This window comes from Periplaneta americana, chromosome 14 (assembly GCF_040183065.1).
Source record: "Periplaneta americana isolate PAMFEO1 chromosome 14, P.americana_PAMFEO1_priV1, whole genome shotgun sequence".
In the NCBI taxonomy this organism is placed as follows: Eukaryota; Metazoa; Arthropoda; class Insecta; order Blattodea; family Blattidae; genus Periplaneta; species Periplaneta americana.
In genome coordinates, this window is record NC_091130.1 from 67,496,899 (window position 1) to 67,520,163 (window position 23,265).

Genomic DNA, 23,265 nt, shown 5'->3' on the forward strand with positions numbered 1-23,265 from the left:
ACTCTTGCCCCATGATGTTGCAGCCACTCTTGCTCTTGACAGAGGGGAGCACACTCAACTAGTTACAATACTTTCAGATTACGAGTGGGAACAAATAGTAGTGTTAGTTAACGAAAGCCATCATCCTAGCTCAGATAGCTAAGATGCTTGTCTGCCAATCAGAAGTTGTGCTCAGGCACAGGTTCGATTCTCACTTGGGCTGATTACCTGGTTAGGTTTTTTCCGAAGTCTTCCCCAACCTTAAGGCAAATGTCAGGTAATCTATGGCGAATCCTCGGCCTCATCTTGCCAAATATCATCTCGTTATCACCAATTCCATTGACGAAATAGCCTCGTAGTTGATACAACGTCGTTAAATAACCAAGTAAAAAAATAACAATGAAGGGTAACAAAATTGGGAAGAAACAAGGTTGTGTGTGGCCTTTTGTAACATGCACATCAACATTCGCTGGAGAGATTTGAGAAATAAAGCCAAATGATGACAACCAACCCTTTGCAATGAGACCCGAATCTTCCAAATCATGAGATTCGTGTGGATGTCATGTCATAAGAAATGCAGAGATGTACAATAATCAATCAATCAATCAATCAATCAATCAATCAATCAATCAATCAATCAATCAATCTTCTTAATGCATCCAGCTGATTGCTGACAACATAAAGTCCATTATAGTCCACTGTAGTCTATTCGGTTTTTGTTTTTCACGAGAAATGAGGGGTATTTTGATCGGTGTTCATTATAGATGCCTGTTGCTAGTAGCCAGAGTTGAGGTATAGTCTATATACAGTATACTGCAGGGCTGTGTCTTCTGCAACTGGTACTGAAGATTTTAATTTACTTCTTTTGTGGTTTATGGATGGACAGTATAGAAGAATGTGTTCCAGATCTTCATCATGATTATTACACCACAGACAAGTAGGATTATGAGAAATGTGAAATTGGTGTAGGTACGACTGTGTGACAATCTGACCTGTTCTGGCCCTTGTTAAAAATGTTTGAACATGTCTGGGCAAGTTTCTGTACATTTCCAGGTCATTTGATTTATTTTGTACAGACTGTAACATTGTTCCTTTGTCAGCCAATTGTTTATTTATTTTTTTATTTTATTGGGTTATTTTACGACGCTGTATCAACATCTAGGTTATTTAGCGTCTGAATGATATGAAGGTGATAATGCCGGTGAAGTGAGTCCGGGGTCCAGCACCGAAAGTTACTCAGCATTTGCTCGTATTGGGTTGAGGGAAAACCCCGGAAAAAACCTCAACCAGGTAACTTGCCCCAACCGGGATTCGAACCCGGGCCACCTGGTTTCGCAGCCAGACGCGCTGACCGTTACTCCACAGGTGTGGACGCCAATTGTTGATCCATAGGTTTATAAAATGAGACTTTACTGAAAGACAGGCACTGGATAGAGATATCACTTGAAAGGGTATTGGTTGCAAATATGTTGCCTGTTTTGCAATATTATCGACTTTCTCGTTTCCAGGTATACCACAATGACTAGGTATCCATTGAAATGTTATTTCCTTTTGGAGTTTTTTTAGGTTATTTAGTTGTTTCTGAATTGGAATAATTCTATGTGCATATAGGTTTAGTACATATTTAATTATATTAAACTGGAGTCGGTAAGTATGCAAATAGATTTTTCAGAAATTTGAGTAACACACCGAAGAGCTAGCAATTCAGTGTCAAGACTGGAGGAGGATGAACATGGTATGAAATAACTTTCTTGATAATTTGGAATATAATACCCTGCTCCTGATGTCCCATTAGGATGTATAAATTTGAAGGTGATCGCCAAATGTACAATAAGTATAATATAATTATATATAAGATGGTAATGATTAAGTTCTTAGCCTAATGTGGAAAAAGATACTGTATCTCAAAGCAAATTTAGGCTTTCAGGTATTCCGTGTTCTGGAACTTACATCTCCAACATTTCGGAACTGTTTACAGGTTACATAATCAGGGCAAATATGTACGACCAGAGGGCTTACCTACTCTATTCAACTCATTACAACTGGCTACTCCAGATGACTAAGCATAGATAATATATTTCGCTATTATTATAGGAAAAGTATTTCTAGAGTCAAAAAGAGACTGAAAAGACATGAACATAAATATAAATGTATTTAAAGGAGAACTATAAAAAATAATATATTCTGGATTAATACAAGTAATTAATTAATAATACTGTTATAAGCACAGAGAAGAAAAATTCAATCATTGGTGCTCCAAAAATAAGTAGTCAATTCCCATGATGGTAATAACTTATTAATATGCAACTAAACATACTTTGTAAGTTCAAAGTTACTTACCAAACAATTGCTTCTGTTGATATTTTTCACTGAAGTCAGCTGACTATAAAAACTAATTTTCACTGAGTTTTGTTTTATTACACTTCCTAGTTTTGTGGGTGAAATACTATAGTACGATATAATGCTTGTAAGCAGTGGCGATTTCTCTTAAGGAGCACAGGAGCAGTGCACCACCTCTTCAAATAACACACGTTTTTAAATTTATATCAAGCTGCAGTAGACTATGTGAGCGACATAATTCTTTATTATAATAATATGTAAAAATAACACTGCATGTGTACTGTTCTTGTTGACACCTGGGACTTACGTTTACCACTCGACACTTGTGGCACACTGTTCCATTCGAGCATAAGCAGTAGTACTGTTTCTCTGGCAGGCTTTGGAGCATGGTAGGGAGGCAGTACAGTGTGCGTAGGAGGGGTTAGGAGCACTTTCAGATGTGTTCTCAAGCTCGTTCCATCATAACTGTTACAATGAATAGTGTGCAAAATCTTTTAAATGTGTAATTTTCAATAAGACCTTTACACGAAAAGATGGGTAGACCTACACATGAATTAAAATTATAAGTGACGAAGAACAGTAATAAAGAAGTGACAAGAAAATTCAACATTCGGACTTACGAAAAATGCAATATGCGGCTGCAATATAAAAGACGTATTTTGTTTTCCTTGCCTATTGTTCGACGGTAAGCATTTATTGACAAAAACAAGTACGTTTTATGAATTTTTTTTTCTGTTTGAATTTAGGACTGTGTGTAGTAACTAAATAATTTTGATTATCGTTCTGCAGGTATGATTGATTTGAAGCACATGAATGAAGGAATTAAAAAACACGATTCTTCAGCTGCACACATCAACAATAATGTTAAATTAGCAGTGTTGGGTCTAACAAACATACAGACACAATTGGATTCAATTGGATTGTTGAACTTCACAATGATAAAGTTACCAAGAACAGATATGTGCGTGCGGTTTTGTGGAGCTTTCGAGTTGGCTTTAAGAGGTCACGAAGATGGAAACTCATCTTTAAATGCTAGTATTTTTCTTGGCCTCATCAATTTCAGTTCTGAATTAGACGCACTCTTAGGGAACATTTGGAAAGAGGAACAGTGTTTAATAGCACATCAAACACTATACAAAAGGAAATCCTTCAAGCCATTTTGGATGTATGCCATGATGAGATTTCAAAGAAATAAAGAAAGCTGCTGACTTTTTAGCAGTTAAGGCTGTATCAAATGCTTGTGAACGTGTGAACTGTGTTATAAAACGCAATATAGCGAAAACAATATCATTTACGGTGTGCTGCAATAGAAATTGAACACTTTACTTTGCTATTAATGGGCCTACTTAGAAAACTGATTAACTGCAATTTCTTGACTAACAAAATTATGTAAATCTATACCTACATAACATATGTTAATAGTTTTAATAATAATATGATAATCATAATCATAATAAATATTTGTGCACCACCAGGATTATTTATCACCACACGCCACTGCTTGTAAGTGTTCAATGTTAATACAATAAACAGTTATTAGTCCTTTTAAAATATTATATACAACATAAAAAGGCCACAGCATTACAAGAATTTCATTTTGTATTCAAGCTTCAACAAGAATTTTATTCAATAATTTCCTTCATAATCTTGTTCAGATAACAGATTCGAATGAATATTTGTTGTCTGGTGAAACTCCGCACTAATACAGGAGGAATGTTTGGCTTATTCGAAGAAAGGAAACGAACTATTTTCATTGTAATGTTCCTGCCTGGTTTGAAAGAATCACCATGAAACTTGCAAAATAGCATGTCCATTTCTTCACATTGTTTTAACCAGCTGTCTGATGGTTCAACCAAGTCGTCAAATGATAAACTCTTGACCCATGAAGGCATGCTGTAGGAGTGAAAATTATTTGCTGCCTTGTACGTGTGGAGACCCAGTTCTGGAAATTTATCTAAATGTTTCTTTGCTAAGTATTCAACTATATATTGCAACCTATCGCTTTCTGACATATTAGTACCGGTACAGCTGGTTGATAATTCTGAAATATCCAGTGAATTGTCGGGATTTTCTGTCTCCATTTCTTCGTCTGCACCAGACAGATCACCAGAAAGTACATTGCTTTCAATGTTTGCTTCTTTTAGAACTCTTGCAAGTAAATATTCTTCACCTACGGATAAGTCTGAATTATCATCATGGAGTGTATTCGTATTCTTCTGAACAATTCCAGGATTCTTACCCAATGAAATTATAGGAATTCTATTATGGCGTTCAAGAGTGAAGGGTGGTCATGAAGCCCACCTCGTGTATGTATCTGAGAAAATAAATTCTCTAGACAGTTTTGGTTTAGTCGGTGTGTAAGGATGTAGGTAATGTCATATTTTTCCTTCAGACGCGTATAATGACATGAATGAGTTTACTGAAATTAAAATGCCTTTCTGAGAGATCTGTGCTGTTTGCTTATTTAAGCACCTCATTCTAGATATAGTGTCACTTGTATTTTTCAAGACCTCATCCTGGGCCTCTAGGTTTCTCCCATATGATTGTGACAGTGGCATTTGTGCTATGGAGTTGGTGTTCATAATGCAAAACCAGTGGTTTAATAATCGAATGAAGTTCCTGACATTTCTTGCTAACTGATGGTTGTCCCCAGGCAGATATCTATTTAATGTCACTGTCATGTCATTTTAAAATAATTGAGTAACTAAAGCCACATTCTGTCGTCGTACCCTTTCACAAGTCAAATGAAGGGAAGTAAGCTTATGACAACTGTTGATTATAGAATTCGTTATCCTAGTCAGGTTCACTACTAGCTCTTTTGAAATAATTGTTGCATCATTCAGACAAAACCCTGTGTCAATAAACCAATTCCTTACTAATTTAAATAACTGAGGAGCTTCAGCAAAAAAGAAAATGTTATCTTCAGTGACAGGATGAAAGCAATCTTCAGTACAGGATGAAAACAATATGTTTCTTTTGTGTTGATATCCTTACTAATTTAAATAAGTGAGGAGCTTCAGCAAAAAAGAAAATGTTATCTTCAGTGACAGGATGAAAGCAATCTTCAGTACAGGATGAAAACAATATGTTTCTTTTGTGTTGATATCCTTACTAATTTAAATAAGTGAGGAGCTTCAGCAAAAAAGAAAATGTTATCTTCAGTGACAGGATGAAAGCAATCTTCAGTACAGGATGAAAACAATATGTTTCTTTTGTGTTGATATCCTTACTAATTTAAATAAGTGAGGAGCTTCAGCAAAAAAGAAAATGTTATCTTCAGTGACAGGATGAAAGCAATCTTCAGTACAGGATGAAAACAATATGTTTCTTTTGTGTTGATATCTAGCTCTTTCCATAGCCCCATGTTTCCTCTCCCACAATCCGAGACACAGGCAACTTCACTGTAATTGACTTCATGTAAATCTGTGGCGCTACAGCCCATGAAGGGCCAAGACCAACCAGCTGACTGCTGGCCTCACGTACACATGCCGAAGCAGAGGTCTCGAATTTTTCTCATACACAGTAGGTTTACAGAAATGTGCTGATACAAGGGTTGTTAGGAAAGTTCATAGAAATTAAACTAGGATTATTCTGAAACAATCTTTATTTCTCAACATAATCCCTCCTCCCTGAGATCCACACACTTAGTCACCACTGCTGCAATGCTGTTATAATCTTCTTGCACACATATTCCTCGAGGTCTGCAAAAAAAGCCTTCTGCTGCTGCGATACCTCTTCATTTGATAAACATTTCTTCCCAGCCAAGTGAATTTTGAGAAAAGAGTCTAAGAGTGCGAGATCTGGTGAGTGGAGGGGGAGTACGGAAACAATTCGAACCATGGTTCATGTAGTAACCACGATTGTAGACATGTGAGCAGGTGCAGCGTTATGATGAAACCACTTTCTTCTTTGTCATACCCGACCTCTTTTCACGAATTTTATCTTTCAGTTGCTGCAGGAGATTTGAATAATGTTCTCCACTTGTTGTGCTACCCTTTGCTAAATAGTCAATCATTATTATCACCTTAGAATTCCAGAACACCCGACACTGCAAGGCACAAGGGATAGATGAAGAAGAAGAAGAATTCCAGAACATAGACGCCATGACTTTCCCAGTTGATTGAACAACTTTTGCTTTCTTTGGAGGCGGAGAATCACTGTGCTTCCATTACTTCAACTGCTGTTCTGTGTCTGATATGTAGTAGTGGATCCAGGTTTCATCAGTGGTCACAAACTGCCTCAAAAATAGGGCATATTTTTCTCGAATCGACAGACAATCCCTCGAAATTTGAAATCGGACGTGCTTTTGTTCCAGTGTTAAATGCAGAACCACCAAGCAGGGGCCTTGGACATGCCCAAGACATGGACTAAGATGCGGCACACCCATTCAGTTGAGATACGTATAACCTTGTTAATTTTCCGCACTTTCAGTCAACAGTCATTCAGCACCATATTATACATTTTTTCTACCATTTCTTCACTTGTTGCTGTTACTGTACATCCACTGTGGGGGTTATCTTCCACACCACGTTTAAATAGCGCTGCAGATTTTTTCACAGTCGAAAACACTGGAGCAGATTCTCCCAGTGTAGCATCCATAACTGCTTTAATTTCTGTTGGACTCATTCCCTTTTTACGAAATATTTAATGACAACATGAAGCTCGATATTTTCCATTTTTACCAATCTGTTTGACGCACTAACTTCAAAATTAAATTACACAAAATGTAGTCAACAAAAAATTATGATTTTTTGTGCCTGAACTAATATAAAATGGCTGTTAACTATGTTGACAAGTTTTCAATGCCAACTATGTGTCAGGCCCCAAACTTTTCAAAAGGATCTCGTATATATCGGATTTATTACATAAAACCATCTGCTCTTCAATAAGGGTGACCATAAGAACCCAGAGAAATTCGGTTGCCAAAAAATTTAGAATGACACCACTGTCTAAGTGTATGGCAGTTTCAAGATAAATATTTTGAGTAGGCCAATTTCAAACTTTGAACATTATGCATCTTTAACTACTTATTCTGTTACAAACACAATGAAAATCATGAAGATATGAAAATCCATTTGAGCTTGGTTTATGATTTCGTTTACTAATTTCAAAGAAATATTTATAATGAAATAAAAAATGTATTTCCGACTTTTTGGTAAAGTGATCAACAGATTTTTTTAAAGAAATGTTACAAAGTAATAACCACTTCTATTACTAACAGTATTCTCAGCAAAAGGCATATTAATGTGATACATTTCTACAGCTTCAACAATAAAGACATGCATGTTGATAGGTTAAAAAAATACCTTTGATGAACATGGACAGTGCTGAAATAGAATACATCCATCTATATCCAAAATATTAAAAGAAACTATAAATAAATTCCAAAACTTAAATAGATTAGTCTTTTATTAAGTTTACCAAGTTAAACTGGTACGACAACTAAATTTCTATCACATAAAGCATTAACACAGGCTTTATTCTCAGATATAAACAGTGTAGAGTACCATGATTCACATATACCTATAACGTACGAGTAACTGATATATGACGATGCAAGAGACACAGTCTTACAGGCTTCTATTTCTCTGGACAGAGAAGCACAAGGCAATCCATGCCATCTTACATCTTATAATAAACCTTCCATTTCTCTCATGAACTGCATATAAGCATCATCTTTTGTTTGTTGACTTGTTGCTGGTGATGGCTTTGGAACCAGATTTTCTGTACGTGGCTCTGGAAGTTGAAAGAAAAATATTATAAGACACAGTAAATAAGAGTATTATAACGAATCTTTTAAACTGTAGTTTTCTCTTTCATTATTTTGCTTCTTTAAAGAAATAAAATTACAATAAAATGTAAAGCGGTATTTCTGTTAAAATTGACATCAGATTCATCTGGGAATTTTCATAGATTCGTCACCACCAATTATCACTGTCTTTTTTTTTACATGATTATTTAATGCTGCAATGGCAGGGGGGATCATCATGCTAACACCTCCATTCGGGTTGGACGATCATTCAATTCTGCTGAGGCATGGGAAAATGCTAGCAGTCGACAGGTAGGCCTTGGTCCTCCATGGGCTGTCACACCATGAATTTAATTTTTAATTTATTGATGCTATATAAACTGCGTAATTATCTATTAATAGTGAAATTGATGATAGCCAAATGATATTTTGACGATACAGGTCTGAAAATTCGCAATGGGATTATCTGTCATCCACTTATAGTTGGAGAAAACCTAAGAAAAAAGTTCATCAAGGCAATCAGCCCAAGAGGGATTCGAACCCACAAGCAGTGTTGGAGCATGAGTCCAGCTCGCTAACTCTTCAGCTATTCATTGGTGGCTTATCACCGTCGTCATCATCAGCACACCTCTTATCTTTTTTCATTGTCACTTTCTTTCTCTTTCACAAGTAAGCGAATGACTATGTTGAAATGTCTTCACCTGTTTCCATCATAAATCCAACTGTGTCTTCTGGTATGATTCGGAGTATAGTACAACATTTTTAGTATCACATATGCTTCAAACATACAGGGTGTTAAAAAAATTATCCAATATTTTAGGAGGTGCTAGTATGCATAAAAACAAGAAAATAATGTCTAATAAACGTGGGTCTTACAACACATACTTTCTCAGATCTGTACACTTGTTCATAGGAGGTGCTCAATGTGATGTCCATTCATGGCAGTGTATTCCCCTGCCCTTCAGCATAAGGAATTACGCACTCTTTGAAACTGACCTGGTTGTTCTTGATAGCCAAAAGTCTAGGGGATTTAGGTTTGGGAAATGAGCAGGTCAAGATGTGTGGCCTCCCCGATCAATCTAGCGGTCCTAAAATGTCAGCAAGAGGTGTTCACGCTCATTGCAGAAAAAATTTGCTTGTGTGCCATCATGCATGAACCACATCTGTAGTCTTTGCTGACATGGCACATACTCCAGCAAGGTAGGCAATATGTTAATAAGAAAGTCCTGATAACGACCCCCAGTTAATCTCTGTGGTACCACGTATGGCCTTATTAATCTATTGCCAAGAACGCCTGTCCATAAGTTGATTGAGAATCGGTGCTGATGCCTTGTTTCTTCAACTGCATGGGAATTTTCATCAGCTCACACATGTTGATTACGAAAATTCACATCATCTCTGCTGAACCCCACTCATATCACAACCAAACTTTTATTTTCAGTATTCCTTGCGACGTATCAGTATTCCATGCCAGGGGTGTCAACAATGGTATGATTATCTAGTAGCCTGCTGTAATGTAGGGCAGAAAAATGCATTGCCATAAATGGACGTCACATTGAGCATTTCCTATGAACAAGTGTTCAGATCTCAGAAAGTATGTGTTGTAGTACCCATGTTTATTAGACATTTTTTTTTTCTTGTTTTGATGCATACTATCACCTCCTAAAATATTGGATACTTTTTTTAACACCCTGTATTTGCATCAAAATACATATATAAACAAACATTTACACTGCATCATAACTGTCTTTCATAAGAAAAGAAAGTTGTTGTTGTTTTCTAATGCCAGGCGTTTGACAATAAAGTCATTTGACCTCTTGCACTCAATATTTTTCAAAGATATTATCATGACCAGCCAATGAAGCACAGATTTTGAAGTGTTCCGAATCCATTTCTTGGTTTGAGTTGCACAATGGGCAGTTAGGGGACTGATATATTCCAATTCTATGCAGGTATTTAGCCAAACAATCATGGCCTGTTGCCAATCTAAATGCAGCTACAGACGATTTTCGTGGTAAATCGGGAATTAACTGTGGATTTTGATGCAGAGAGTTCCATTTTTTCCCTTGGGATTGTGTTATCAAATTTTGTTTGTTGAAGTCTAAGTATGTAGATTTAATAAATATAAGAAAATAAAGTTGTTGTTGTTTTCTAATGCCAGGCGTTTGACAATAAAGTCATTTGACCTCTTGCACTCCAATACTTTTCAAAGATATTATCATGACCAGCCATTGAAGCACAGATTTTGAGGTGTTCCGAATCCATCTCTTGGTTTGAGTTGCACAATGGATAGTTAGGGGACTGATATATTCCAATTCTATGCAGGTGTTTGGCCAAACAATCATGGCCTGTTGCCAATCTAAATGCAGCTACAGACGATTTTCGTGGTAGATCGGGAATTAACTGTGGATTTTGATGCAGAGAGTTCCATTTTTTCCCTTGGGATTGTATAAGAAAAGAAAGTAATATTGTAGTTCCAAATGACAGTGAGTGCGGGAACTACTTTACCTGGTAAGGTAGCACTCTTAATATCCTTCTTCTTTTTGTCTTCCCTCTTAACACGAAGAGCAGTTGGCAGAAATCTAGTAACATCTGCACTCAAGTTCCTGAAACAAAATCATTAATAACTAACCATGAGAATTGAGAAGTTCTCGATTATATTAATAACTGAACAATACACATGGAATTTAAATTTATGAAATTATTGGAAAAGCTAATGAATATGGTTGCAGTAATCATTATGAGCCTAGTTTAAGAAGACTTATAAGAAAAAACTAGCAAAGTAAGCAAAATCATAAAAATATTTCAATTCAAATATAAATCTTACATGTTATAGTAAATATATAGGCCTACTTTTATTGTTTTCAGAAACAAGACATGGGATCAATATTATAAGGATTGTACAATAATTTTATAACTTTAATAACAGTTGGCTTTGTTTGATATTACTATAACAACACAGTTTTGTTCAATGTTTTAACAATTTTTATATGTTGTTGTTGTTCAAATGCTTAGACATTTGGCAAAGAAGCCATTAGCCCTCTTGCACTCCAGTGTTTTTTACGTATAGAATCTTCTTTTTGTAGGGTTCTACATTTTCCTAAATGTTCTAAGTTCACAGGTTCATTTGAATTGCATAACACACAAAAGGAAGAGTTAAGTATTCTAATCCCGTATAGATTGGAATACTTAAATCTCCCTTCTGCCAGACAGTCATAGCCAGTAATTAATTGGTACACTGCAACTACAGATTTTCGTGGTAATTAAGAAACAATTCCTGAATTAGATACAAGAATCTGCTACTTCTTGCCTTCAGCATTGTTTTTGCAGTTTTGTATTGATTTTATATACACATTATAACTAGTAATACGGTATGTATTTTTCTTGAACATCACTGTTTCATACATGACAAAAATTTTATATGTGATAAATGCCTTTCACCTTTTTTTGTTATACTGTATATTATATTCTATATGTTTATTCTAAGTAAGTTTCGTATCAAAAATCACCCCTAAGTATTAGCAAAAAGTATAACAATTTTAATGTAGGCACCATATTTTTATATTACTTATTCAAAAAGCATGAACATAACAATGGTCATAAATTCATTTCACTTCTGGCTTCCCAGTATTTGCTAGTTATAGTGCTTTTTGACAAAGCAGGACAGCGCATCAAAAGGTTTTTGTCACAGACTTCTTGTTAATCACGCAAAGTACATAAAGGGCTTGATGCAATTCCATTTTTCAGAATCTGGAAGTCTTATTAATTTTTCATTTTTCAGTGCAAGAGAAAGATGTTATTTTCAATGTAAACGACAATTAGTACTGTACAATCCTCATAGTTTGTATATTATTTAGGGAAGTGATTATTGATTATGCATTTTTTACATTTTCAACTGATAGAGGCTTGTGCAATGAAACAAGACAATTCATATTGTGTGTATAATCTTAGCAGAAACCATTATTCTGGAACACAGATTTTATTACCAACAACACCACATTTTAATATCCCATAGTGACAACACGCATACCTAATTTGTGGTTTTGCTTCAATGGTAGCTCCATGTTGTTTCTTTCCTTCTGCAGCAGCACCCTCCACTCTTGTTCTGTTGATCAGTTGAGGTGCGGCACTCAGTACATTAGGATTGGTTGTGAGTGGTGCTGTAGGACCAGGAGGAATTGGAATAGAACTAAGGGCAGTTGGACCACTTGCAATTGGGTTAGCAGATGTTGGTAAGGGCATTCCAGGGAGTGGGATTCCTGTTGGTAAACGTGGTGGTGGCCCGGGTGGTCTCAGCAGACGTGGTGGCATACCTAAATGTAAAAAGATTGTACAATTAGTGACCACACAAAACATTTGCTGTATTTTGGTAAACGAAATAGCCAATGAACTGGCCAAAATAGCTGCTCATTCTAATTCAAAGCATGCTTACAATGAGTGTTTCCCTGCTGCACATATGAGGAGCATAGTTTCAAAATGTATTAAGTCCACCAGTGGACGAAATTAAAGTTGTTACTTTTTTCTACTTCTTTATCTTTCATGCTGTGAAGTCTGATGTTCCAAGTCGTCATATTTGTAAACTGTGAAACAAGTACTTAAAAATGGTTTTGTGTAGTGTTTTGAAAACTTATCCAGTTTACGAGTAATTCAGTTTTTCGTCATTCATGTAAAAAAATTTTATATTGGACTTAATATGATTTGAAACGATGCTCCTCATATTAGAAAGGTGCTAAAGAGGGCCATAAAAGATTGTTGGAATGAACAATGGCTCAGTAACACAAATGGATCCCAGACAAGAAGCTGTATTTCCCAATTCATTTAACTAACACAGGAAATGTTCACAAAATGCCTCTTGTAGGTGTCTGCTCATCAGAATTGGATAATACAAATAATACAAGACTAGAAAAAAGTTCTTCTCGCTGATGAGAGTCACTTCGAAGTGCAAGGAGAGGGTTCAATATGTGTACTGAGCAATAAGCCTGCAACTTCAGCACATTTGGAGCAGACTGTGAAACACTCCGTGAAGAAGATGTTTCAGGGGTGTTTCACCTATGAAGGGACAGAACCTTTAATTCCTGTTGAAGGCAGGATGAAAAATGACCAGTACATCGGGTACTAGAGAGAGCTGTTCGTGAACTGCAGAAAGGTTTCTTGATGGTGGCGGAATTTTTCAGCAACATTTAGCTTCTTGCCACACTTCAAAGAAAGTGAAGAAACTCTTCAATAATAACAATGATCGTATGTTTGAACACCCAGGAAACTCTCTTGACATTAATTCCATAGAAAATATGTGGGCTATTTTCAAAAACAGATTTGCATACCTTGATTATTCTACACAAGAACTCATGAAAGCATCTTTAATTCGAGTGTGGCTTCATGATGAACTTAAAAATGTGTGTTCCAAGCGTGTGGGGTCTATGCCAAATTGTGTACTGGAACTTATAAAACAAAAAGCAGGACATATTAACTATTAAGAATGGATAAATGTAAGTAATTGATGAATAAATGTATGAAAGCATGTAAAATGTTATTGTTGTGTAACTGACTGTATATAGAGACAGAAGTATTAATGGCGCATTGAACTAGTGGAATATTTTGAAAAATCAAGAAATCAGTGGTCAATATAAAAATTCATTAGAATATTATCTTCAACAGATTTCGAGTACTTGCTTGATGTAATTGAGCCGAGAGTTTCAAAATAAGACAATACATTCAGTTTCATAAAAATGTGTTACATAGGAGAGAATTTATTACTTTATTACGGTAATGAGAGTTTCCACAGGAAAATATATTCTACCTGTAACTCCTGTGGAAAGCTTCATAAAAATCATTAGATTGCAGAGAAGTTATTAATTTTGTCTAAATCAGACCTGCAGAACTGTAACTCCTCAGAGCGACTGCCTTCGTACCCCTTCTACCCTGCCCACCTTTTCTACCAGTGTGGTCATAGCGTTCTGGATCTTCCACACGTAAAGAATGTCAACCACTCTAAGCAGAAGTCGATCATTCCCAATAGAAGTGGAGTGAGGCTAACGTCATATTTCCCCTACTTATGGGTTTTGCAGGCCTGGTCTAAATGAACTCCATATAACGGGGTAGTTTCTCCAATTGAAACGTAATCAGAGTTTGTACACACAAAATATATGCTACCTGTAATTCTTGTACAAAGTTTAACACAAATCTGTTACATAGGAGACAAGCCGCATGTATGGCTACAGTGCTAGCGAGCTGACCTTCCATCCAGACGGTCCAGGTTCGATCCCCAGCCAGGTCATGATGAAATCTGTGATGGACAAAGCAGACATCTCAGAAGGTTTTTCTCGGGGTATTCCCATTTCCCTCCATAATTCTACCATCACGAGGCAGGATGGCCCACCTTTCAGCATCGAATTCACTAATGTTATAGGGAAGACCAGGTAACTTGATACCCTAAAGGTTGACGCTCACTGGCATGAACCGACCGGAACGGAACGAACCGGAAATATTCTGCGAGAGACGTATGCATGTATTTTAAACGGTAAACGCTCACTTGTCCGAACGGAAGCAACCGGCTGCCGGTCCTGACGGACAGGGTTCTCGCGACACGACCCTAGCGGAATTTCCGATGACGATCGGCTGCATTCGTATGTCTTCGCTGGTCTTCGGAGAAAAGTGTGTTGGCTGTTCTCAGTACTTTCCCACTCAACATGTGCTGGTGCGTTGTCCAGACAGATTATTCTTAAAATGGGTGATGAAAACTTAATTTTAACAGTGCTAATCGCGCTTCTGTGCTGATTGGCCTTCGAAATGTGATGTTTCCCTTCGTTATTTGAGATGCTAATAACAGATGAAATTTTAAACATTTTTCTTCGCTCATACGAAAGTACTAAAAAAACCATTACTCGATCTTTACACAAATGTGGGCAAAGATGGTTAAATTAACCAAAACACTTTTTTATATTGCTATGACTAGAGCCCGGATTTTATGTAATTACATATTCCGTTCCTACATATGTAGCTATAAGGAAAGCTAAAAGTCTGCGAATCGTATTAAATTTAAATTTAAATATACAGAATAAAGAATATAATTACAAACAAACAAGACAAATAGAAATAAAATAATACCATCAATATAAAAAGGAGATACAGTAGTATTAACAAAATTTGAGACCGAATGAGCAGCGCTCGTGTTCGATCGCAGTTAAGATATAATATTAATAGGCCTGTAAGAGAATATAAAATAAAATAGGAAATAAAATTAAAATTACAGTTACAGGAATTATATAATACAATATTAATATAAGAGAAATACAGAAAAAATAATAAAAATAAATAAGTAAAATAAAATAGGAACTAAAATTTAAATTATAGCGGCAATGGAATTACATAATATAATATTAACACTAGAGAAGAATAATATCGCACGTGAAAAGTAGGACAATATAATTTCAAAATTATAGAATACAAATATAATATAGGTTGATTAATTCATACACATAGGCTATAAATTTATTTAATCAAATTGAAGATATTAACACGTTTCTAATTTTCTTGTTATATGTTAGTGGGTTACATGTTAGAAGTTCTGGGTGTAATTTAGTTAAAGCATTGTACAACCGAGGGCCAAAATTAATGCTATGCTTTAGACCAGCAGATGTGAGACGTTTAGGTTCTATTAATGTTGAATTAATATTTCGTCTTGTGTCATAATTATGTGTCTGTAATACAAACTTATTACGATTTTTATGATAAAATTTTAACAGCGTATGCTTATAAATTTGTTCAATATTAAATACATTAAATTCAGAATAAATTAATTTAGTTGGATAATCGAAACGTTTCTTCAAACAAATTTTAATTATTCGTTTTTGTAGTAAATTTAACGAACTAAGATTAATGTTCGTACTTCCACCCCAAACAATTATACCATATTGAATGGTAGACTGAATAATGGCCAAATAAACATTTCGTAGAATTCTAATGGGTAAGTAGCATAGAAGATTACCGAAAGGGATCATTATTTCGAAGTTTTAAATGTTTTTACATATTTTGGTGCATAATAAATATTTTGGCATATATTATATATTTTAAAACATTTTGAAGGATATTGCATATTTTGAAAGAATATATACATTTTTTCACTAATTTTCTCTCTACGTAATGATTAAGTCATTTTTAAAATTGTTTATAAAGCTTATCCCTTCGTCTCTAGTGCATAAATATAATTTGATAATTGAAAATAATAACGTATTCTGTCAAAAAATGGACATCTCTTTGCAATGCTAATAGTTTGTATCCCTTGAGAAGTAACGGTAAAGTAGGTACAAATACCAATGCGAATGGTAGTAGTGAAGGAAAGAATGAATCGGTTGCTCTAAAAGAAAACAATAGTTTTTTCTGTTTTTTTTTTTTAAGAAACTTATTTTGACATCAGGTAATACAAGTAGCAAGCCTATTGCCATTCGCATCCAAGTTAAAAGACTGGATTTCAATTGAAGATTCCTTTACTAAAATGGTAAAATCGTGCAGTCCAAAGTGTGTGACAAACGCATTGGGTGCTCCATGAAGTTACAATTAGAATAGCATTTAAAAATTGGACTTCATGTGAGAAATAAAAAACGTGCTCCGTCGAAAAGAAAAAGTTCTTCTTACACAAGTGGTGCTGAAACATTCGTCTTCTACAAGTGAATTTAATAAAAATTTGTGCATGGCAATGGTTGCTGCAAACATATACAGTGGTATAAACTTGGAGTTCCAAAGTTCCAAGCATTCCTACGCAAATACTGCAACTTCAATATTTCGCATGAATCAACACTCCGGAAAAAATATTTGAACTCCTGCTACACTGACACAATGGAAACGATTAGAGATGGACTTGATGATTCCTACGTATGGGTTGCCGTTGACGAGACGATCAATAACCATAGAAAATATGTAAAAATATTCAATTATTAATTGCGCCTCCAAACAATGAGGTTCAATCACATGTGCACCTGTAATTTTTTATTAGTGTGCACAAATACATCTAATAAAGCTTAGATTTTAAATTACCAACTTCTTTTATTTATTACATATTTATCTACATACTTTTTTAGCTTCATATTTATGTAGTCTACATAGTTCCCATTTTCACATTACATAAAATCCGGGCTCTACTTATGGACCCATATTTTCTTTTTTCTTTTCTTTTTTCCTTCCTCATCAGCTAAAGACTCAGTAAAATAAAATAATCTTCGGAACTACTATCCCACTCCATGTTTAAAACAGACTACCTGTCGACTGTACCGGAATATTCCGAGCAGTGAGCGTCAGAGCTTCCGCGGAAGACGGACTGCTGTAGATTTCCGTTCCGGTCGGTTCGTGCCAGTGAGCGTCAACCTTAAGGGTGAAACCTAACCATTTTTCCCCCATTACTACAAATGCTAGTGGATTATGGTGATTTTCTAGTTTGAAGGTTGAATTTTCTTTTGCCAACTTCGTTTCGAATTTCGATACTGACAAATACTATAAATGGTAGTGATTTTGTAACTGGTATGTTGGCAGCTGAGGCAAATATCGACAATATTTGCCGGTACTGGAGTTCCATGAAATTAAAATTGTACTAGATTTCTCAGCCGGTTACTGGAAGATAGTGGAATTCGAACTTATTAATAATTAATTAATATTAGTATTAATATTAATACATAATAGTTATTTTATGTGTTGCGTTGTGGTTATAATTCAAGAATAGTCAGATAAGTACGAATAAATATAATATACTTGGGCGTGATAATGCACGTGGGTAATGGATAGAAATATTATTTCAAATTTTAATGAATTTCTTTCGTGTTTAGATTTTTATTACTATGTCAAAAAAATGAAATAGTGTTGCAGTGACTCCTCCAAGGAAGAAAATGTGTGGCATTCAGAGTACGCTTCAGAAATCTGTAGTTCACGTGTATAATGAGTTGAAGAAAGAAGATAATGAAGAAGGAATTATGCTAACGGAGACAGCAATTACAACCAGAATAGGAAAATTATTAAGGGTAAGTATTCTTAAGCATACATTTCAAAGTGGTATTCAGTTTTAGGAGTTTGCACTAATAATTTCATGATTGTGGTCAAACAAAACAAATTTTTAAGTTAGGCCTAGATGTTAATCAAGTCAGTGATTTTCATATTGCCAAACTAAATACATTTAAGATACTGTAATACTGCAGTAGGTGATAGCTTAAATACATTTACAAATTAGACGAACAAATAATCAAACAGCACGAAAGTAAATTTCCAGTTTTCTCTTTTAGTATTAAATTAACCGTTCAGATCACAATTTACATGCCACATCGGCCGAAGAAAATACAAGTCATATTGTAATTATTAACTTGATATTGCAGCAAATATTACATGAATGTTGGCCTGTTATGGTGCTTAAAAATAATTCAGTTTTATATAATAACTATATAACATACTCTATAAAGCATAGGAACGTTGACTCTGGCTGAATAATTTATTCATGACTGGTCTAAGTAATATTAAATATGGTGTTTCTTCAGAAAAGCTACCCCACCCAAAGTACTTGTTAAGATATAACACTCGAGAGGACGAGGACGCACTACTGGGAAACTAACCATTTCTCTTCGTCATGGACCTCTCGCATGTTATATTGGTAATTAGTAACAAGTTTGAGGGAGGGACTACAACAATGCATTAGAATATACAGGTAAGTGTCAAAGGATTTTTGTGCTGAATGTATTTGTGGCTGTGCACTAAAACCACGTGTTCATCACTATGTAAATATCACAGAAATCAATTAAACAAAATAAAATTATGCCTTCTTTGATGTAGCTTTTCTGGAGAATTACCTAAATATTAGCCTACTTAAACCTATCGTAGACCCAACCTAACATGTTGATCATTTTCTATTCATATAGCTGCAAATGTTGGTATCATGCATGAATTTTATGATATAACAATTTTTAGAAGTGCTATGTTATTGTTTGTTATTACAGCTTGGCTTTACTACAGCCACGAATGTGATAAATTCACAGAAGGGGACCCCACTTGTGACACCAGGAAAACATAGACTACGTAAACATCCAGTGACTGATGCTGATGATTTTACGAAAGATGCAATTGCGAGATTTATTTATGACAAGTTACATAAAGGTAGGGAAGTTACAGGAATTATTGTGTTGATTTATGCAATGTAATTCTGATATTAGTCATATGTATAAAAATATGGCATAATTTTCATTTGCTGTTACAGGGGAAGTACTAACAGCAGCAAAAGTTCTGGAACATATGAATGATGATTATGAAACATATTTATTTAGAGTATCCTTATCATCGGTGAAAAAAATTTTGAAAGAGATGAAATTTCTAAGGAGCAAAGGGGATCCTTATACACATGTACGAGAAAGTGATGTTATTCGTTTTTAAGAGAATATATAAGAAATGTGGAGCGTGAGAACCCTAAACCGGTAGTATTCTTGATGAGACTTGGATTTTTATGAATGGTAAATTTCAATGTATTGTGAGACATTGAGTGATTGAATTTTTTACTAACAAATAGGTTAACACTTATGTGGAATATGAAATTGCAATTAATATAGGCTACTAGTAATGAATTCAGATGGGAACAACATGTTTTGCAATTAATAGTTTCATATTATAACTAGAGGTTAGTTATAAAATTCTTGAACGGTTTTCCTGTCTTTAAAATTTTTGTGTCTCTTAGAGTGTCAATGTGAATTGCTTTTCTCTCTCTGTTTTTTAAGTAGGATCACCCACTTATTCATGAAATAAACCAGGTGAAGTTTCCAGTGACATGAATGGTGTTATTCATAGACCAACAAATGAGGGTGGAAGATTAGATGCCGGAACGAAAGGTGGATTTATACTCGGTAAGTTATATTGATTTATATTTTACATAAATTTGGCAAGAGTAATTTTTTAAATCAGGGTACAAAAATATAAAAATTGGTGACTAAATAAAAACGTGGGAAAGCCTTTCACCAAGGAGGATCTCATGTCATGTTATGTTATGTTTTATTTTCTTTATTTAAATGCTGTGAATTCATGTGACGTAATTATATGCCCAGGTATAATTTTTATTGCAGGTGCTGATTTAATTTTTTCATGCAATTGAAAGAAAAGTCAGGACTACCATAGTGCCCTGTAGTTGAGAAGTGGGTGCAAACACAGTTGTTGACCTGAGAACATTAGGGCAATGCGTTATTGTCATGGATAGTGCTGCATATCATAGCAGACTTGTGAAAAATCAGCCAACAACAAAATGGAGGAAAGAACAGCTACTGGTGATTGCAACTGAATATAATAGATTTGTTGTACTAAATGATAAGAGTTGATGGTGTGAAATCATCTTTTGATATTATATTTCAATATTAATTTCCATACTTTGCAGTTATTATTATTATTATTATTATTATTATTATTATTACTACTACTACTACTACTACTACTACTACTACTACTACTATTGCAACCGTTTCTCTTATTTCTCATAATTAGGCATACTTACAGATGCTACTTTTTTCTTTCAGGTGAAATTGAATCTACATAAGAATCCTAAAACAACAGAGCCTTGCCAATTACTGTTCTGAAGTGGCCTTGTCTTATGTGTTGTGTCTATATACAATTAATTCTTTCAGTTTTTTTTTTTCCCCTTTAATCTAATGGAGTTGTTGGTTGATTGATACCAAGTGTTCAGCAGTTGATGTCATTTGTTATCTTGCACTCCAATATTTAACCAGATGATTGAAAGCTGTGTAAAGTTAAACAGTCAAGACAATGATCCATATCTTCATTGAGATTTCAGAAATGGCATGGGGAGATTCTGAAATATTAGTTCTTTGTAAATATTTGAGACAATCATGGCCTGTGATAATATGAGTACTGCCACTGTAGATTTTCATAGAAGTTCAGTTATTAAATTAGGTGTATTATTTTTACTATGTATTGTACTATATTTTTGTTTCGCTTAATTGATGAATTATATATGCTGTAAATTCAATAGTAGACTGTAGGCCTATAGCTTAACTGATGAATTGTATGTGCTATAAATTAAATAGTAGGCTGTATACCACAAGTGATGAATTGTTTATGCTTGTAATGTGAAGTAATTTGCATGATATTTATTATCAATTTCTGTATATTTCAACTGATTGAAATGTTTATACTTTTAAATTGAATTAACTTGCTTGCTATGTATTATATTTTATAGCTTAACTGATGAATAATTGTTTAGGTTTGTCAATTTAATAATCTGAGTGCCATGTACTTCATATTTTTAGTGGAGCCACCAATGTAGCTTAGTCGGTAGACTCGTTGGCCTGCAAATTCAGAGCTGCACTCGAGGGTAGTTTGGATCCCCCATTTGGTCTGATTAGTTGGTTTCTTCTGAGGATTTTCCTCCATCGTGGAGCGGATGCCGGATGGCCTATTGCAATTTTTTCATTTGCTTTAGAATCATTCCGATTTTTGTTACCATATTGTCATGTTCTGATCTTGTTATTCTTTTAACAGTGTGGTAAGATGCAGGTATAGATAACCTTACAGTAATTTTGCTACCTTTCAACTACCTCATTACCTCCCACTCCATAAAGTTCATGGATCCACGGAAGTACCAGTCGTCGATGTAATTCGACCATTTTGCTTAAAATATTAAAACACTGTAAAATATTGAGATTTCATGCTGTTACGTCCAATACTGCAGCAAGAATATCCGATTTTGAATCTGATAGTATGACAGCCTTCTCAGATTTATGAAGTTGATACTGGAGATTTTGTAAGCTTAAAAGTGTATCTAAATTTTCACTATCAAAATTAGTCAGTGTTTGAAGTTAGTTAGTTAGTTAGTTAGTTAGTTAGTGGCGTTTAAAAAGGGCGCGTCAGCTACTATGGCTATTTGCGCCCTTATCTAAAATCTTTCACTAAACACAAACACAATACAATAACCAGAAAGTTTAAAAAACTAAAAAGCGTTGTCACGGTTAAAATGGGGCAAACAAGTGTTTGAATATAATTCCCTGTAAAAGGGAATATACTGGTATTGTACTACAACACCACTACATCTATGGCTTGGTAAACAGGATCCATCTATAAAAAATACTGTATGTAGTCACTCACTGACCAGATCATTTATCGTTTCTAATGATTTTTAAAATGTCTGGAGAAGTATCACATTTCTTAACATCATCTGTTAAAGTTAACTTATATACTATTCATTTTGAAATAACTTGGGATTGTGTTTTATTAGTAAAGTTTCCCTTGATTGAGCAAGTTTGAGTTCTCCAAGTAGAGTCAAAAAGTCTGTTGGGATTTTGGCTCAGTTTATTAATATTTGTGGACTGTGTTTTTTTGTTCTAGACAACCATATTATCTGCAAATGATGAGATTATCATAAGATCTATTTCTTTAGTTAGACCATCGACATTAATATTGGAAAATGTATTCCTGAAAACAACAATGTGGGAAGCCCAGATGAATCTGTCTCTATTTACATATTTGTGACAATGAATCAAATAATCAAGTCACTGACCCAGTGTAACACTTTATCATGGACACCCTAAGTTTGCAATTTCTTAAGTGATTTATATTTACAGAGCCATATGATCCTTGAAAATAAATTAAAATTGCTAAGGTGTTTTGTTTTCTGTTTAAAATATCTTTAATATCTTGACTAAAATTTAAAATCTGTCCATTTGTTGAATGTAATTTTCTAAAGTCAACTCAATAAGATGAAAGTTAGTTACTAGATTCCAGGAACCAATTCAATCTATGAAATCATCTCTTCCATAATTTTGGCTATCATACTGGTAAGTGGTATCTGTCGATAACTCGAAAAGATATTAGTTGAATAACTGCTTTTCAAAATTGATGTTATGATAGATTTTCTCCAGACAGATATTGTATTTTAGATGAGATTACAAGATAAAAGTAGTGAGTTTGCTTGTTTGCCAACATATTTAAGAAAATCAGCATGTGTATTGTCTGGACTTGGAGATGTTTTGGGTCTTATGTTATTAAATTAATAGTAATATTCAGTTCTTGATTAAATATTGTTATATAAAGTAGATTGTAGATTTAATATTTCTTTCAGTTTTTCCTTAATAGTCTGACGTACACAGATAAAGCTAACACCCACACCACCAACTAATCTAATAGAAATTAAAATATAATTAAATGTAGAAAAAGTAATTAAAATGATAAATACACGT

The 23,265-nt window shown here is 34.6% G+C and overlaps 1 protein-coding gene and 1 long non-coding RNA gene across 4 annotated transcripts in view; one reads left to right on the forward strand and one right to left on the reverse strand.

The window, feature by feature from the left end:
* Positions 1-22,116, forward strand: part of LOC138713401 (uncharacterized) — a 207,000-nt gene extending 184,884 nt beyond the window's left edge. Inside the window, exons 1-6 of one of the 3 annotated variants that reach the window (XR_011335861.1) lie at positions 17,197-18,072; positions 19,036-19,192; positions 19,293-19,542; positions 19,804-19,929; positions 20,146-20,343; positions 20,590-22,116. This is a non-coding gene — a long non-coding RNA (uncharacterized lncRNA). Of the gene's footprint in view, positions 1-17,196; positions 18,073-18,198; positions 19,193-19,292; positions 19,543-19,803; positions 19,930-20,145; positions 20,344-20,589 lie in introns of those variants that run through there. The other 2 variants (XR_011335860.1, XR_011335862.1) reach the window with 2 other exon arrangements.
* LOC138713397 (WW domain-binding protein 11) overlaps positions 7,711-23,265 on the reverse strand; it is a 30,121-nt gene continuing 14,566 nt past the window's right edge. Inside the window, exons 7-9 of the mRNA XM_069845474.1 lie at positions 12,099-12,381; positions 10,577-10,674; positions 7,711-8,055 (exon numbers count right to left, since the gene is read on the reverse strand). Of these exons, the coding sequence (XP_069701575.1) occupies positions 7,949-8,055; positions 10,577-10,674; positions 12,099-12,381 (488 nt within the window). The 3' untranslated portion in view covers positions 7,711-7,948. The remainder of the gene's footprint in view (positions 8,056-10,576; positions 10,675-12,098; positions 12,382-23,265) is intronic.